Consider the following 18,633-nt stretch of genomic DNA (forward strand, 5'->3'; position numbering starts at 1 on the left):
ACACAATAAAAGCCAATCTCTTAGTAAATCACGCCCGACACAATAATATCCCTTCAGTGCTTATATCAACTGACGCGGAGAAGGCCTTCGACAGGGTCAGCTGGGACTTTCTTGCAGCTGTCCTGTCGAAAATGAATTTCAGCCACTCTTTCATACAAAAAATATTGGCCCTCTACTCGAAACCTACTGCCCAAGTTAAAGTTAATAATATTTTATCTGAACCCTTCGACATCACAAATGGCACAAGACAGGGCTGTCCACTCTCACCTCTGTTATTTGCCCTTTCTATAGAGATCTTGGCGCACAAGATACGTGCCAATCATACAATTTCTGGGATACGGGTGGGTGGCCAGGACCACAAAGTCTCGCTCTACGCGGACGACGTTCTTTTGTCTATCTCCAACCCTTTGACCTCTCTTCCAGAGATTCTAAAGGAGTTCGATGACTATGGCAAAGTATCTAATTTCCACCTAAATCACACAAAGTCTGAGATTCTAAATATAAATTTATCCCAAGCTGAGCTGTGTCAAATCCCGCACATATGCAAACTTAAAATTAAAACCCAAACGCTTAAATATTTAGGAATCAACCTGACCCCAGATTCAAATGGCCTATTCGGAGCTAACTACCCCCAACTGTCAAAATCAATAACAGACGACCTATCTGCTTGGAAAAATAAGAGAATTTCATGGCTGGGTAGGATAGGTGTGGTAAAAATGAATATCCTCCCCAGGGTATTATATTATTTGCAGACCTTGCCGACCCCATTCCCAATACACTTTTTACGAAAGTTGCAAGGACAACTAGAGACATATATTTGGGGGGGTAGAAGACCCCGAATCCCTAGACGCACCTTATACTTGGCCAAAGACAAAGGAGGTTTAGGCATTCCATGCCTCCTATTATATAAAAAGGCAATTAACCTTCAAACACAAGTGGAATGGTGCACTAACTCAATAGAAAAGACTTGGGCCCAAATTGGACGCACGATTTTAGGAGTACAGAACCCGGGAACACTGAGCTGGATCTCTAGTAAAAATAGGCCAAACATAATCTCCCATTACCCTTTCCTTAGTGAATTTCTCTCACAATGGGATAAGACACTTGTCGAACACCCACATATCTCCTCCCTCCCTTCACCACTATCTCCATTTACACACAACCCCGACATCCCGTTTTCGAACACATATCACATAAATATAAATAGGGCACAGATAGATCAAACAATGTTTCATAGACTGCTCCTAGATGGGAGATTGAGACCCCTAGAGGAATTGCAGCAATTGGGAGTTCCTCTCACTTGGTATCATCACAGACAACTTCAACACTACTTAAGCACTACTAAAAAAGCAATTTACATTACAAGACAATTTACACGGTTGGAAACACTCTGTCTACTTCCATCCGCCCCAAGACACTTAATCTCAATTATGTATAACCTGCTGTCTTCTCATAAAGACGTTGGCTTGCCTTCATTTGTTAGAAGGTGGAACACAGAGTTGGATGGGGAACTGACGGATACAGACTGGGATAAAATATTTTACAACCACGCTAAGGCATCTGTCTCCGCCGGGATCCTTGAATCTAACTATAAATATCTGTCTCGTTGGTATTTGACACCAGAAAGAATTAGAAAATTCTATAAGAAATCAGATGGCAAGTGTTGGAGGGGGTGTGGTGAATCTGGCACTCTGATCCACATTTGGTGGACGTGTGACCTGATCCAACCCTTTTGGAATTCTGTCTTAGACACGATTGACTCCAAATTAAATGTCAGGGTGAGCAGAAATCCGAGCTTCTTATTATTCCACGGTCTCCCTAAGCTAGTAGAAAAACCCAAAAAACACCTCTTGTATATAATGCTCAACAGTGCTAAAACCCTAATCCCCAAATACTGGAAAACGACCCAAACACCTCAACATTCAGACTGGGAAAATAGGGTGGACAGGTATTTGACTCTGGAGAGATACAGATATATGAGGGATGACAAAATAGAACTACATGAGTACATGAAGGAAATCTGGAAGCCCTTGATCAGATAAAGTCACAAGACATGAAGAAACATCCCCTTCCTCCCTCTTTCCTTCCCCCCCACATACGCTGGGGTTAACCCCTTCCCCCCTTTTTTTTTTTTTTTTTTTTTTTTTTTTTTTTTTCTCTCTTTCTATCATCCTTCCTTTTCTCTTTTCACTAACTACTGGCATGCACTGAACCCTATGTCGCATGCCAGACCCTAGCGTACAGGTGCGCACAAAAGCACTTGAGTTGATTATTGTTGTTACTGTTTTTGAGATGCATGTTGCAGAGTTTGGTATACATCGCTACACTCCTCTCTCAGGTTGCAGAGGATAAGACTCAATGGAGTCACGAACTGTTTTCCTTCTAAGATCACGGACATTAGTTATCTAACTTCCTCCTGTAAGCTTTTGTGTAATAATCATCCCCTGGTTTTGCCATCTAAATTCTGATTTAATGGAGTGTACTGCTTTATGATTCTTATGTGATGCTATTACCTTTCTGCCATTGTCATTTCTTGTTATTTTCAATAAAGCCTTTTGAAATAAAAAAAAAAAAAAAAAAAAAAATAGAGGAAAAACAATATGGTGAGTAATAATAAAAGGGATAGTCTAGTCAAAATTAAACTTTCATGATTCAGACAGAGCATGCAATTTTAAGCAACTTTCTAATTTACTCCTATTATCAATTTTTCTTTGTTCTCTGGCTATCTTTATTTGAAAAAGCAAGAATGTAAGCTTAGGAGCCGGACCATTTTTGGTTCACCAAGCACTACCCATGGTGCTGAACCAATAAAGGGCCAACTCCTAAGCTTAAATTCCAGCCTTTTCAAATAATGATAGTTAGAGAACGAAGAAAAATTGATAATAGGAGTAAGTTAGAAAGTTGCTTAAAATTGCATGCTCTATCTGAATATCTGAATTATGAAAGTTTTGACTAGACTATCCCTTTAAAGTAAAGTAGTTGTGCCCAGCAGTTTAATGTCCCTTTAAATCTTGAATTAGTGGTAAACCTTTCAGGATTAGAATATATATATGTATATAATGTGTATGTATATTTATAAATATATGTATATAATAAAATACATTTACATTATGCTGAAATCTCAATGTAACACATTTAAAAAATGCAAATCTATAAGTTACCTATCTTCCTGTAGAACATGTGTGTGAATGAGGAGGTGAGACGTCTTGGTGCTGTGCAGCTCATCAATGATCGATGCATGGAGATGCAGAAGAATAGAAATGGTGAGTAGGAGTGTGTCCGTGTGCTGTAGCTGTAGTAATTGTTTTAGCCAGGCCTAGGACACCTAGGTGTTGAATAGTATTTTATCTCTGTGTCTCATTGTAGCCTTTGGATATTATAAATCAGAAATTCTTTGGGCTGTATTTTTAGAAAAGAAAAATGAGGAGCCAGAAGGAAAGAAGCAACGAGGAAGCCGGCTTTCTTGTCCTTATTATTCATATGAACAGATGCAATTCCTCCGTGATGAGATACTTGTTGAAGTTAAGGACATTGAACAAGTGGTGTCAATAGCCCGGGGGGCCAAAGCCTGTCCATACTATGGAAGCCGCTTTGCTATACCTAATGCCCAGGTATGAGCTGTAATACAAAGACAGAAAGAGAGAGTGAGTGTTTTATAGCTGTGTCTAGGAAAGATGGGATGTATCTGAGAGAGACCAAACAGCTTGGCACAGCACTACAATAAACAAGAGTGTACTGATTGTGTTTTCATATGGAGAGCACTGAGTATCTATTTAAGAATAGAAATAGGGGTACTAATAATTAAAAGGACACAAAACTCAGAATTAAAGGGTGAGTAAAGTCAAAATTAATCAAATGGACTGGATAGAGCAATACATTTTAAACATATTTGCAATTTACTTCTATTATCAATTTTACTTGGTATAATTTGTTAAAGAGTAATTCTAAGGGAGCTCAGGAGCGTGCACATGTCTTTAGACATCTGGCAGCAGTTTTTGCAACAATATTTATAGTGATGTTATATACATAGTTGAAAACACTGCTGTCATTAAATGCTAGATACGTGCATGTTTTAACCTCCTATCAGCCTACCTAGGGTTTATAGAAATGTTATACATAGTTGCAAACATTGCTAATGCTAATGACACTTGCATGCTCCTAAGCTACCATCAGCCTATCTAGATTTACCCTTCAACAAAGGACACCAAGGGAACAAAGCAAATTTGATAATAGAAGTAAATTGGAAAGTTGTTTAAAAGTATGTGCTCTTTCTCAGGGTTCTTAAAACCTTTTTTCCCAATGCCCAATGCCATGAAACCACATGTCAGTATATGGCCGGGTTATAATATAAAATATTTAATAATTATCCTTTAAAATAAACCTCCAATAAAATGCATATACAAAACAATAAAATTAATGTAAATTCCTTTATATTAGTTAAAATTTATAGACACATTTAATTATATTTATAGAGAACCAGATATAAATCAAAACTGTACAAGTTTAAACTATTATAATATGCTATGCAAAGATCATAAAAAATACCTTATTTATTAACCTTATTCACAATTGAATTTCGTTAAAATACCACAATGAGATACCAAGATATGAGCCACTAACATTCAGACTGGTACAATTAAGTTATTTAACCCACAAATGATTTTATACAATTCTAATTACAGCATTAGAAGTATATATATTCTTAATGTAAACAGTCAGTTTAAATGCCAATTTATCTTAAGCTGAAATAAATTCTTAATTACCTACGTTTAAGACCAATTCTAAAATATATTTGTATATTTGCAAAGATAAATTACTTAGCATTACTAATTAGTTGTGAAATACACAGGGCTATGAAATACAAGTTTTAAACTACAAATTGTCCTTTTAAAATTACTAACTGCAAAAAGGTATGGCTTTACTGGATAGGTAGGCAAGAACAATCATCTAAGGTCTGAAACTCACATGAGCCGATGCGGGGCTGACGGGGGTGCGCCGTGGGAAGAAGTGTCTCTACCCTCCAGGTATTGTAATATTCTTAAAAAGAGACACTGCTTTATATGTGACAGGAAGTAGAAAGTGTTTGGTTTGTTTATAGTTGTTACTTTACTAATTGACTTTATTATGTTTGATATGTTTACTACTCATCCCATAATTATGTAGCCCATTTTTCTGGATGTACAAGATAGGCTAAGATCAAGGAGACAACATGCTAAGGAGCGATAGCTCCATTCTATGATCTGTATTCTGTTATATGGGAAGGTATGCATGTGGGCAGATGGATTGTTGATATGTCCCGAATACTTATATTTTGGAAGGGATGAGATTGTAATGATAAAAGTACTTTTTTCTTTGTGTGTTTATTGCAAACATTTTCAATAAAAAGTATTTTAAAATAAAATAAAATTACTAACTGCAATTTAGTTATAGTTACTAAATACCTTTGATTTAAATATTATATATATATATTTAGCAATATCGTATACTTCACCCAAAATGACCAAATCAATAATTCAGCTTCCAAAACTTGTTTTGCCTCATATGAAAATTAGGGTATTTGCAATATGGATAATAAAAAGGTAGCCCAATCTTGCTTATAGTGACTGTGTTCCAACGCAGCCAGTTATCCATTCACCAGTCTTAGCAAAAAGTCAGCAGCCTTCTTTTAATTCCTCTTGCATTCAGCTTTTTTTATCTTAATCATTGGTGAAACGATATGATAGGCCCTTCGGATCTGCACATCTCATAGGTCATCTTGGGAGACGCCTCCCTGAGCTGTAATACCGTCTCTGATCTATAGGTGGCAGCAGAAAACCAGGAGTGCAGCCCCACCATCAAACATTGCTAACAATTTAATACATTCTTATAAAGTGATTATTTATCATACTATAACTTTTTGCATTAATAAAACTCGCTTGTCAGCATTTATATTTCATTTAGCATAATAGAAAATGTACAATTTGATATCAAACGCCAGTAATGGATCAATTTCTATGATAAAATAGAAGATATCCATGTTTATGGCTAAGGACATCTTGTTGTCTGTAAAACAAAGGCAACAAAAAATGTTAAACATGTATACATCTATCTGTAGTATTTATCAGCTCAGCAAATATTTATCTATATACATATGTGTTACTTGAGTATTTTAAATAGATTTGAAAATTATAGACAAATTAGTTATATGACTTTTTAAGTATACATTCTGCTATTTAAAATCAAACGGCTAGATTTAGAGTTTTGTCGGTAACGACCCGCGTAGCTAACGCATGCTTTTTTCCCCCCGCACCTTTTAAATACCGCTGGTATTTAGAGTTCACAGAATCAGCCAATCAGATTCAAGTTCAATCCAATTGGCTTATTGGATCAGCCAATCAGATTGAGCTCACATTCTATTGGCTGATCGGAACAGCCAATAGAATGCAAGCTCAATCTGATTGGCTGATTGGATCAGCCAATCGTATTGAACTTGAATCTGATTGGCTGATTCCATCATCCAATCAGAATTTTCCTACGTTAATTCCGATTGGCTGATAGAATCCTATCAGCCAATCGGAATTCGAGGGACGCCATCTTGGATGACGTCCCTTAAAGGAACCTTCATTCGTCGTCTAGTCGTCGGAAGAAGAGGATGGATCCGCGCTGGAGGTCTTGAAGATCAGCCGTTCGTCATCGGATGGAAGAACATAGAAGATGCGGCTTGGATGAAGATGTTTGCCGGTCCGGATGTCCTCTTCTGCCCGCTTGGATCAAGACTTCAGCCGGAGGATGGATGTCTTCAGCCCCCCGCTTGGGCTTGGATCAAGACATCGGAGCCAGGACAGATCGGTGTGATACCCGGTGTGGTGAAGATAAGGTAGGAAGATCTTCAGGGGCTTAGTGTTAGGTTTATTTAAGGGGGGTTTGGGTTAGATTAGGGGTTTGTGGGTGGTGGGTTGTAATGTTGGTGGGGGGGGGGGGTATTGTATGTTTTTTTTCCAGGCAAAAGAGCTGAATTCTTTGGGGCATGCCCCGCAAATGGCCCTTTTAAGGGCTGGTAAGGTAAAAGAGCTTTTCTATTTTAATTTTAGAATAGGGTAGGGCATGTTTTTATTTTGGGGGGCTTTGTTATTTTATTAGGGGGCTTAGAGTAGGTGTAATTAGTTTAAAATTGTTGTAATATTTTTCTAATGTTTGTAAATATTTTTTTATTTTTTGTAACTTAGTTCTTTTTTATTTGTTTGTACTTTAGTTAGTTTATTTCATTGTATTTATTTGTAGGTATTGTATTTAATTAATTTATTGATAGTGTAGTGTTAGGATTAATTGTAGATAATTGTAGGTATTTTATTTAATTAATTTATTGATAGTGTAGTGTTAGGTTTAATTGTAACTTAGGTTAGGATTTATTTCTCCTACATTGGTGTGTCCGGTCCACGGCTTCATCCTTACTTGTGGGATATTCTCTTCCCCTACAGGAAATGGCAAAGAGAGCACACAGCAAAAGCTGTCCATATAGCCCCCCCCTCTGGCTCCGCCCCCCAGTCATTGTCTTTGCCGCTCTGAACAAGTAGCATCTCCACGGGGATGGTAAAGAGTATGTAGTTTTATTTCTTCTATCAAGAGTTTGTTATTTTAAAATAGTGCCGGTTTGTACTATTTACTCTACAACAGAAAGTGATGAAGAGTTCTGTTAAAAGAGGAGTATGATTTTAGCACCAGTAACTAAAATCTATTGCTGTTCCCACGCAGGACTTTTGAAACCAGAGAACTTCAGTTGGGGGGAACAGTTTGCAGACTTTTCTGCTCCAGGTATGACCAGTCTCTTTTCTAACAAGACATAGTAATGCTAGTTTTCCCTTATGGGATCGGTAAGCCATTTTCTTAGACTCATAACAGAATTAAGGCTTATAAAATGGGCTCTATGCTGGTTGACACTATTGTGGGCTAAATAGATTGTTTTATATCATATTTATATGACATTTGGAGTGTTTTGTGAATTTTGAAACACTTTTGGGAACGTTTTATTACGCCTGGCAGTTGTTTAGACGCCTAATCTAGTCAGGAAGGCCTCTTCACTCTGGTATGCAGAGGGAGGAGGCCTCAATTTCGCGCCTCAGTTGCGCAGTTACTTCTAGAGGCAGTGCATGCAGCTTCATGTGAGAGGGTCCTGTGGCTGAAAAACAGACTCAGGAAGGCTTATTTCTGTGGTGAATAACCCCTAAGGAAGGTAAAAGCCGCAGCAAAGTCTGTGGCAGGGACTGTAGAGTGTTTAAACCGGTAAATTGAACAATTTGCTCCGGTTTGCTCATTTAAGGGTTTAGAGACTTGAAATTTCAAAGCATTAAGACACTGGGATGTAAATTTTGTAAAGATCGGATATTTCCTTCATAGTTTTTCAAACATTCAGAAATAAAGTGTGCTCTTTTTATTATTTAAAGAGACAGTAACGGTTTTGTTTAAAAACGTTTTTATTGCATTAATAACCTGCCAAAATCTGTCTAACATGTCTGTACCTTCAGATAGCATATGTTCTGTGTGTATGGAGGCCAAGGTGGTTCCCCCTTTAAATGTATGTGCAAATTGTGCCATGGCGTCCAAACAAAGTAAGGACAGTACTGTCACATTTAATAAGGTTGCCCAAGATGATTCTTCAAATGAAGGTAGTGGGGATAGCTCATCATCCTCTCCTTCTGTGTCAACACCAGTTTTGCCCGCGCAGGCGATACCTAGTACATCTAGCGCGCCAATGCTTGTTACTATGCAGCAATTAACTGCAGTAATGGATAATTCTATAGCAAATCTTTTATCCAAACTGCCAGCATTTCCCAGAAAGCGTGATTACTCAGTTTTAAATACAGAGGATGAGCAAGTTGGCGCTGACGATAATTTATCTGTTATACCCTCACATCAATCTGAATTGGCAGTGAGGGAGGGTCTATCTGAGGGAGAAATTTCTAATTCAGGAAAAGTTTCTCAGCAGGCAGAACCTGATATCGTGGCATTTAAATTTAAGTTAGAACATCTCCGCGCCCTGCTTAAGGAGGTGCTAACTACTCTTGATGATTGTGACTCTTTGGTGATTCCAGAGAAGTTGTGCAAAATGGACAAATTCTTAGAGATCCCTGTGCACGCTGATGCCTTTCCGATACCCAAGAGGGTGGCGGACATAGTGACTAAGGAGTGGGAGAAGCCAGGTATACCTTTTGTTCCACCTCCTATATTTAAGAAAATGTTCCCCATTGTCGACCCCAGAAGGGACGCATGGCAAACGGTCCCTAAGGTTTAGGGGGCAGTTTGAACGTTAGCCAAGCGCACAACTATTCCTATTGAGGACAGTTGCGCTTTCAAAGATCCTATGGATAAAAAATTGGAAGGATTGCTTAAAAAGATATTTGTTCAGCAAGGTTTCCTTCTTCAACCAATTTCGTGCATTATTCCTGTCACCACGGCGGCGTCTTTTTGGTTCGAGGAACTAGAAAATTCGCTCCAAAAGGAGACTCCATATGATGAAGTCATGGACAGAATTCACGCACTATAGTTGGCTAATTCCTTTATTTTGGATGCCGCTTTTCAATTGGCTAAATTAGCGGCGAAAAATTCAGGTTTTGCAATTGTGGCGCGCAGAGCGCTTTGGCTAAAATCTTGGTCGGCGGATGAGTCGTCAAAACAAAATTGCCTAATATTCCTTTCAAAGGTAAGACCCTTTTCGGGCCAGAATTGAAGGAGATTATCTCAGACATCACTGGGGGAAAGGGCCATGCCCACCCACAGGATAGGCCTTTCAAGGCTAAGAACAAATCTAATTTTCGTTCCTTTCGCAATTTCAGGAACGGACCGACTCCTAACTCTGCAGCCTCTAGACAAGAGGGTAACACTTACCAGCCTAAACCAGCATGGAAACCATTGCAAGGCTGGAACAAGGGTAAACAGGCCAAGAAGCCTGCTGCTGCTACCAAGACAGCATGAAGGGGTAGCCCCCGATCCGGGACCGGATCTAGTAGGGGGCAGACTTTCTCTCTTTGCTCAGGCTTGGGCAAGAGATGTTCCGGATCCCTGGGCACTAGAAATAGTCTCTCAGGGGTATCTTCTAGAGTTCAAGGAACTTCCTCCAAGGGGAAGGTTCCACATGTCTTGCTTATCTTCAGACCAGATAAAGAGACAGGCATTCTTACATTGCGTAGGAGACCTATTAAAGATGGGAGTGATGCACCCAGTTCCAACAGCGGAACAAGGTCTGGGTTTTTACTCAAACCTCAAAAAAGAGGGAATTTTCAGGCCAATTCTGGATTTAAAAATTCTAAACAAATTCCTCAGAGTTCCATCATTCAAAATGGAAACCATTCGGACGATTTTACCAACAATCCAGGAGGGTCAATATATGACTACCGTGGATTTAAAGGATGCGTACCTGCATATTCCTATCCACAAAGATCATCATCAGTTCCTGAGGTTCGCCTTTCTGGACAAACATTACCAGTTTGTGGCTCTTCCATTCGGTTTAACCACTGCTCCCAGAATTTTCACAAAGGTGCTAGGGTCCCTTCTAGCGGTTCTAAGGCCGAGGGGCATTGCTGTAGCACCTTACCTAGACAACATTCTAATCCAAGCGTCGTCCCTTTCCAAAGCAAGGGCTCATACAGACATTGTTTTAGCCTTTCTCAGGTCTCACGGGTGGAAGGTGAACGTAGAAAAGAGTTCCCTGTCCCCGTCCACAAGGGTTCCTTTTCAGGAAACAATAATAGATTCTGTAGAAATGAAGATTTTTCTGACAGAGGTCAGAAAGTTAAAGCTTCTAAACGCTTGTCAAGTTCTTCAATCTATTCCTCAGCCTTCCATAGCTGAGTGCATGGAGGTAATAGGATTAATGGTTGCAGCAATGGACGTGGTTCCTTTTGCTCAAATTCATCTAAGACCATTACAACTGTGCATGCTCAAACAGTGGAATGGGGATTATGCAGACTTGTCTCAACTAGCGAAGGCCAGATTCATAAGATTTCAGTCGGACAACATGACGACTGTAGCGTACATCAATCATCAGGGGGGAACAAAGAGTTCCTTGGCGATGAGAGAGGTATCCAAGATTATCAAATGGGCGGAGGATCACTCCTGCCATCTATCTGCAATTCACATCCCAGGAGTAGACAACTGGGAGGCGGATTATTTGAGTCGTCAGACTTTCCATCCGGGGGAGTGGGAACTCCACCCGGAGGTCTTTGCCCAGTTAACTCAACTATGGGGCATTCCAGATATGGATCTGAAGGCGTCTCGTCAGAACTCCAAGGTTCCTCGCTACGGGTCCAGATCCAGGGATCCCAAGGCGACGCTAGTGGATGCATTGGTGGCGCCTTGGTCGTTCAATCTAGCTTATGTGTTTCCACCGTTCCCTCTCCTTCCCAGGCTTGTAGCCAGGATCAAACAGGAGAAGGCCTCTGTGATTCTAATAGCTCCTGCATGGCCACGCAGGACTTGGTATGCAGACCTGGTGAATTTGTCATCGGCTCCACCATGGAAGCTACCTTTGAGACAGGATCTTCTAGTACAAGGTCCATTCGAACATCCAAATCTAGTCTCTCTGCAACTTACTGCTTGGAAATTGAACGCCTGATTCTATCTAAGCGTGGGTTTTCAGATTCAGTTATAGATACTCTGGTTCAAGCCAGAAAACCTGTGACTAGGAAAATTTACCATAAGATATGGAAAAATATATCTGTTGGTGCGAATCCAAGGGATTCTCCTGGAGTAAAATTAAAATTCCTAGGATACTTTCCTTTCTCCAAGAGGGTTTGGATAAAGATTTGTCAGCTAGTTCTCTAAACGGACAGATATCTGCTCTGTCTGTTTTGTTGCACAAACGTCTGGCAGCCGTGCCAGATGTACAGGCGTTTGTACAGGCGTTAGTCAGAATCAAGCCTGTCTACAGACCTATGACTCCTCCATGGAGTCTAAACTTAGTTCTTTCAGTTCTTCAAGGGGTTCCGTTTGAACCCTTACATTCCATAAATATTAAGTTACTATCTTGGAAAGTTCTGTTTTTGGTTGCTATTTCTTCTGCTAGAAGAGTTTCTGAATTGTCTGTTTTGCAGTGTACTTCACCCTATCTGGTATTCCATACTGATAAGGTAGTTTTACGTACCAAGCCTGGTTTTCTTCCAAAAGTGGTTTCCAACAGGAATATTAACCAGGAAATAGTTGTTCCTTCTCTGTGTCCGAATCTAGTTTCGAAAAAGGAACGTTTGTTACACAACCTAGATGTGGTCCGTGCTTTAAAATTCTATTTAGAAGCAACAAAGGATTTCAGACAGACATCATCCTTGTTTGTCGTTTATTCTGGTAAGAGGAGAGGGCAGAAAGCTACTGCTACCTCTCTTTCCTTTTGGCTGAAAAGTATCATCCGATTGGCTTATGAGACTGCCGGACGGCAGCCTCCTGAACGAATTACAGCTCACTCTACTAGAGCTGTGGCTTCCACATGGGCCTTCAAGAACGAGGCTTCTGTTGATCAGATCTGTAAGGCAGCGACTTGGTGTTCTCTGCATACTTTTGCCAATTTTTACAAATTTGATACTTATGCTTCTTCGGAGGCTGTTTTTGGGAGAAAGGTTTTGCAAGCTGTGGTGCCTTCCGTTTAGGTTACCTGACTTGTTCCCTCCCTTCATCCGTGTCCTAAAGCTTTGGTATTGGTTCCCACAAGTAAGGATGAAGCCGTGGACCGGACACACCAATGTAGGAGAAAACAGAATTTATGTTTACCTGATAAATTTCTTTCTCCTACGGTGTGTCCGGTCCACGGCCCGCCCTGGCTTTTAGTCAGGTTTAAATTTTTTATTTCTGTACACTACAGTCACCACGGCACCCTATAGTTTCTCCTTTTTCTCCTAGCCGTCGGTCGAATGACTGGGGGGCGGAGCCAGAGGGGGGGGGCTATATGGACAGCTTTTGCTGTGTGCTCTCTTTGCCATTTCCTGTAGGGGAAGAGAATATCCCACAAGTAAGGATGAAGCCATGGACCGGACACACCGTAGGAGAAAGAAATTTATCAGGTAAACATAGATTCTGTTTTTCTAGGTAATTTTGTAATTATTTTAACTAGGTAGCTATTAAATAGTTATTAACTATTTAATAGCTATTGTACATAGTAAAAATAATTACAAAGTTGCCTGTAAAATAAATATTAATCCTAAAATAGCTACAATATAATTATAATTTATATTGTAGCTATATTAGGGTTTATTTTACAGGTAAGTATTTAGCTTTAAATAGGAATAATTTATTTAATAAGAGTTAATTTATTTTGTTAGATTTAAATTATATTTAACTTAGGGGGGGTGTTAGTGTTAGGGTTAGACTTAGCTTTAGGGGTTAATACATTTATTATAGTAGCGGTGAGGTCCGGTCGGCAGATTAGGGGTTAATAAGTGTAGGTAGGTGTCGGCGACGTTGAGGGGGGCAGATTAGGGGTTAATAAATATAATATAGGGGTCGGCGGTGTTAGGGGCAGCAGATTAGGGGTACATAAGTATAACGTAGGTGGTGGCGGTGTGCGGTCGGCAGATTAGGGGTTAAATTTTTTTTATTATAGTTGCGGCGATGTGGGGGGACCTCGGTTTAGGGGTACATAGGTAGTTTATGGGTGTTAGTGTACTTTAGAGCACAGTAGTTAAGAGCTTTATGAACCGGCGTTAGCCCAAAAAGCTCTTAACTCCTGTTTTTTTCTGCGGCTGGAGTTTTGTCGTTAGATTTCTAACGCTCACTTCAGCCACGACTCTAAATACCGGCGTTAGAAAGATCCCATTGAAAAGATAGGATACGCAATTGGCGTAGGGGGATCTACGGTATGGAAAATTTGCGGCTGCAAAGTGAGTGTTAGACCCTTTAATGACTGACTCCAAATACCAGCAGGCGGTAAAAACCAGCGTTAGGACCCCCTAATGCTGGTTTTGACGGCTACCGCCAAACTCTAAATCTAGCCGTAAGTTTTTACCATGTCTGGAAAGTGGGATGTTCTGTGTATTGTAGCTCAGCAGGGACAATTTATCTTGTAGATGGTAAATTACAATTCATGTTTGTATATTCAGTCATTCCCACAGACGGACTGTCTATAACTCACAGGGGTTCCGGTGAGTTCATTACTCATCTTGGGCAGGATGCCCATATATGGGCATACCCTTCTGCGGCTCCATCATTCTAATATTACTTTGAAGTAATTTGTTTTTCTTTGAAATGACTAATGGCCAAATGTTTTAGAGCAAGAAGAAAGGGTCAGTGACAATCTGATGGGAATTTTAGTTTCACACCTTAGCAGGAAATCTTTGAAAGCAATCATTTGTTCTCAGATGTGGAATACATTGTAATTTTGCATATTGAGTGGGGAGGGGAGGATTGAACTGTGGTCAGCCAAGTATCTAATGTCTTACAAATAAATGAATCATTTGGTGCTAACAGCCATATATACAGTATATTAAATAATATATATACATACATTTATTATTTAATAATCTTCACAGATTCCTTGACACACATACCTTTACGACCCTATTTTTATGCTCGGTCTGAAAATTTCTGAAGTAATATACGACAAGATACCTGCAATCTTTTGGCAAAGTGTCTAAAATGTGTGTGTACTTTGTTCCTGATTGTCACACTTTTAGAATGTTGTAAAAGGTAATAACACACACACACACTTATACAACACACACACTCTCATACAACACACACACCATACACACTCTCATACGAGACACACACCATACACACTCTCATACAACACACACATCATACACACTCTTATACAACACACACACCATACACACTCTCATACGAGACACACACCATACACACTCTCATAAAACACACACACCATACACACTCTCATACAACACACACACAATACACACTCTCATACAACACACACACCATACACACTCTCATACAACACACACATCATACACACTCTCTTACGAGACACACCATACACACTCTCATACAAAACACACACCATACACACTCTCTTACGAGACACACCATACACACTCTCATACGAGACACACACCATACACACTCTCATACAACACACACCATACACACTTGCATACAACACATACACACCACACTCTCATACGAGACACACACTCACATATAACACACACCACACACAATCTCATATAACACATACACACACCACACACACTCTCATACAGCACACACACTCTCATATAAAATATACACACCACACTCTCATACAACACACACACACCATACACACTCTCATACAACACACACACCATACACACTCTCATACAACACACACACACACCATACACACTCTCATACAACAGACATACACACCATACACACTCTCATACAACACACACTCTCCTATAAAACACTCTTCTATAACACACACCACACACATTTGCATACAACACACACATCATACACACTCTCATACAACACACACACTCATACAACACACACATTCTCATATAACACATACACACCACACTCTCATACAACATACACACTCACCACACACACATACACACAATACACACTCTCATACAACACACACACACACCATACACACTCTCAAATAACACACACACTCTTCTATATCAGACACACACACTCTATCCTACAACACACACACAAGTCCCGACCCGTAGTTTGAAAAACCCTGCTCTATCTGAATCATGAAAGTTTAATTTTAACTTTACTTTACCTTTAACCTTTCATGGTTTAGGTAATTTAGATTTTAAGTGACTTTTCAGTTTACTTCTATTAACAGATTTACATTGTTATCCTAGGTAGTCTCAGGACCAGAAGTGCCCAACTGGGTCGTAGCTGGTTATTGGTGGCTAGGCACATATGACTCTTATTGACTCATGTGTGTTTAACTTTTTCCCTGTATAGCATTTCTACTATGCACCTGACTTAAATAATGTGTTAAACTCTTTTGCACATAGTTATTGAGCATTTTGTTATTGCTCTATTGCTTGCACATAACACATTTAGAATATTTTATTTTAATGTTTATGCCCCTTTAAATATTAATGTATTGCATTTTGGATTTCTCTTTCAGCTGGTGGTGTTACCGTATCAGATGCTTCTCCACGATTCCGCTAGGCAAGCATCAGGGATAAAGTTGAAAGATCAAGTGGTTATTATTGATGAAGCACATAATCTGATAGACACCATTACCTGCATGTACAGTTCTCAGATCTCTGGATCCCAGGTGAGAATCCTTGACACCCAGCCAAGAATCTTTGTATTCAATTTAAATTATCTTTAAGACTCGCTTATTCCGGTTATTACCTAAACTCTTCATTGCGGCTCTTAGCATTTTTGGTGTCTGATATATTGCTTTGTTTAATTAATGTACATTTTTATCTCTGCCGCAAGCAAGCCTTTTTCACACATCAGGACTTCAAGACTTCCAAAATTGTCAGTGATATGATTATCAGAATTTGATTCTATGTCCCTGCTACATCAGCTGTGCAAGTACTTTCACTGCAGGGTGAATATGTATTAGGTCACATGACATCTTGAAAAATCCAAGTAGAACATCTCTCATTTTGACAGGCACACTGCTTTGTGTCTGAGATTATGTAGGATATCCAAATAATTTAATCTTCCAAAACCGTTAACCATTTCAACTGAAGAAATTATTTTACGTTTATTCCTATGCTTTCTGCTATATTTATTTTTTTCCATTTATCATTTTTGGATTAATTGAATCTGAGCTTCATGCTATATAATTCATTTTACAAGTTTCAAACCCCCCTTGTTTCAGGGGATATTTTCACTATAAAGTTGTAAACCGGTAAATAAATATGCAACATGTCTGAACAGATTTAAAGATGAGTAATATAGGCTGTAGTATTATTATTATCGGTTATTTGTAGAGCGCCAACAGATTCTGCAGCGCTATAAACAAAGGGGGAGTACAGCAAAACAATTATAGGGATCAAATGGGTAGAGGGCCCTGCCAAGAGTTGTACTGTTGTAGTCAGCTCTTAAGAAGGTGATCTACAAACAGCTGGACTCTTAGGCTTATATGCTAAGGGGGTTCAGAGGATAGCAATGGAGGAGTGGAACTGGTATAAAGTAGGGTTAGCATAGGTTGTATGCATCCCTGAACAGTAGAGTCTTTAGGGAGCGCTTGAAGCTTTCAAAACTAGGGGAAAGTCTTGTGGAGCGAGGCAGAGAGTTCCACAAGATGGGAGCCAATCAGGAGAAGTCCTGTAAACGGGAGTGCGATGAGGTAACCAGAGAAGAGGAGAGTAGGAGGTCATGAGCAGATTGAAGGGGACGGGAGGGAGATTATCTGGAGACAAGGTCTGAGATATAGGGGGGAGCAGTGCAGTTGAGGGCTTTGTATGTCAGAGTGAGAATTTTGTGTTTTTAATCCTAGAGGCAAGAGGAAGCCAGTGAAGGGATTGGCAGAGAGGTGCAGCAGATTAAGAGCGACGTGTAAGGAAGATGAGTCTGGCAGAGGCACTCATTATGGATTCTAAAGGAGCTAGGCGGCAGGTGGGAGGACCAGAGAGGACAGAGTTGCAGTAATCGAGGCGGGAAAGTATGAGACAGTGGATTAAAATCTTAGTTGTGTCTTGTGTAAGGAAGTGCCTAATTTTAGAGATGTATTTAAGGTGGATGCGGCAGGCTTTAGCCAAGGACTAAATGTGAGGAGTGAAAGAAAGATCTGAGTCAAATGTGACCAGCAACAGAGGCTGCGTTGGAGCTTTTCTGTTGCTTCTTAAAGGGACATAAACCCCACTTTTATTTCTGTAAAAAAAGCCTATCATAAGCAACACTTCTGTTTTATTAGAAGCAATCATCCTACATGGCACATTTACTAATGGACTGAACTCATTTATTTTGGTCATAGACAAAAATAATTGTTCTTTTAATCATCCACCTGTGGGGTGGTTTCATAGTCTAAAGCACTTTAAAAGCAGTTGATTTGTTTAAGTTCCTCAGTTTCTGTCTTTTGTTGTACTCTCACTACTTCTAAGTATATCACTTTCTCTATAAACTGTCTTTCATCGAGGTAATAATAATTGATGTAACCATACCAAACCTTGCAAATTAAACAAATAGAGAAACACAATTGTTTCAATCGCATCTCATTCTTTCTCTCTGTCTCTTATTTATATATTCGGTCCCTAAGAGGATTTCAGAATTTTTTTGAGTAACTATAAATAAAAGGAGAATAAAAGGAAATTCAGTTTACACAGTACCATCATTGGTTATATGAGATACAATAACTTGGTACATACATAAACAATTGTGCCACTTCTTATAAAACAGTTTCGCCTAGAGTTAAAGTTTTGTCGGTAAAGACCCGCGGTGCTAACGAGGCTTTTTTTTTCCAGCACACCCTTAAGACAACCCTGATATTTACAGTTGTCTGAATGGCTGCGTTAGCCTCAGAAAAGGGAGCGTTGAGCATAATTTAGCTCCACTTCAACCCTCAATACCAGCACTGCTTACGGTATCGGTAAGCTGGAAAAACGTGCTTGTGCACGATATCCCCATAGGAAACGATGGGGCTGAGCTGGCTCAAAAAAAACCTAACACCTGCAAAAAAGCAGCGTCCAGCTTCTAACGCAGCCCCATTGTTTTCTTCTATTGTTATGTTCTGTAATGTTA

At 39.6% G+C, this 18,633-nt stretch overlaps 1 protein-coding gene across 1 annotated transcript in view; it reads left to right on the plus strand.

Moving 5' to 3' along the window:
* The window catches only part of DDX11 (DEAD/H-box helicase 11), a 552,545-nt gene that overhangs the window by 183,978 nt on the left and 349,934 nt on the right, over positions 1 to 18,633 (plus strand). Inside the window, exons 8-10 of the mRNA XM_053718816.1 lie at positions 3,176 to 3,263; positions 3,412 to 3,611; positions 16,061 to 16,213. Of these exons, the coding sequence (XP_053574791.1) occupies positions 3,176 to 3,263; positions 3,412 to 3,611; positions 16,061 to 16,213 (441 nt within the window). The remainder of the gene's footprint in view (positions 1 to 3,175; positions 3,264 to 3,411; positions 3,612 to 16,060; positions 16,214 to 18,633) is intronic.

This window comes from Bombina bombina, chromosome 6, assembly GCF_027579735.1.
Source record: "Bombina bombina isolate aBomBom1 chromosome 6, aBomBom1.pri, whole genome shotgun sequence".
NCBI lineage: Eukaryota > Metazoa > Chordata > Amphibia > Anura > Bombinatoridae > Bombina > Bombina bombina.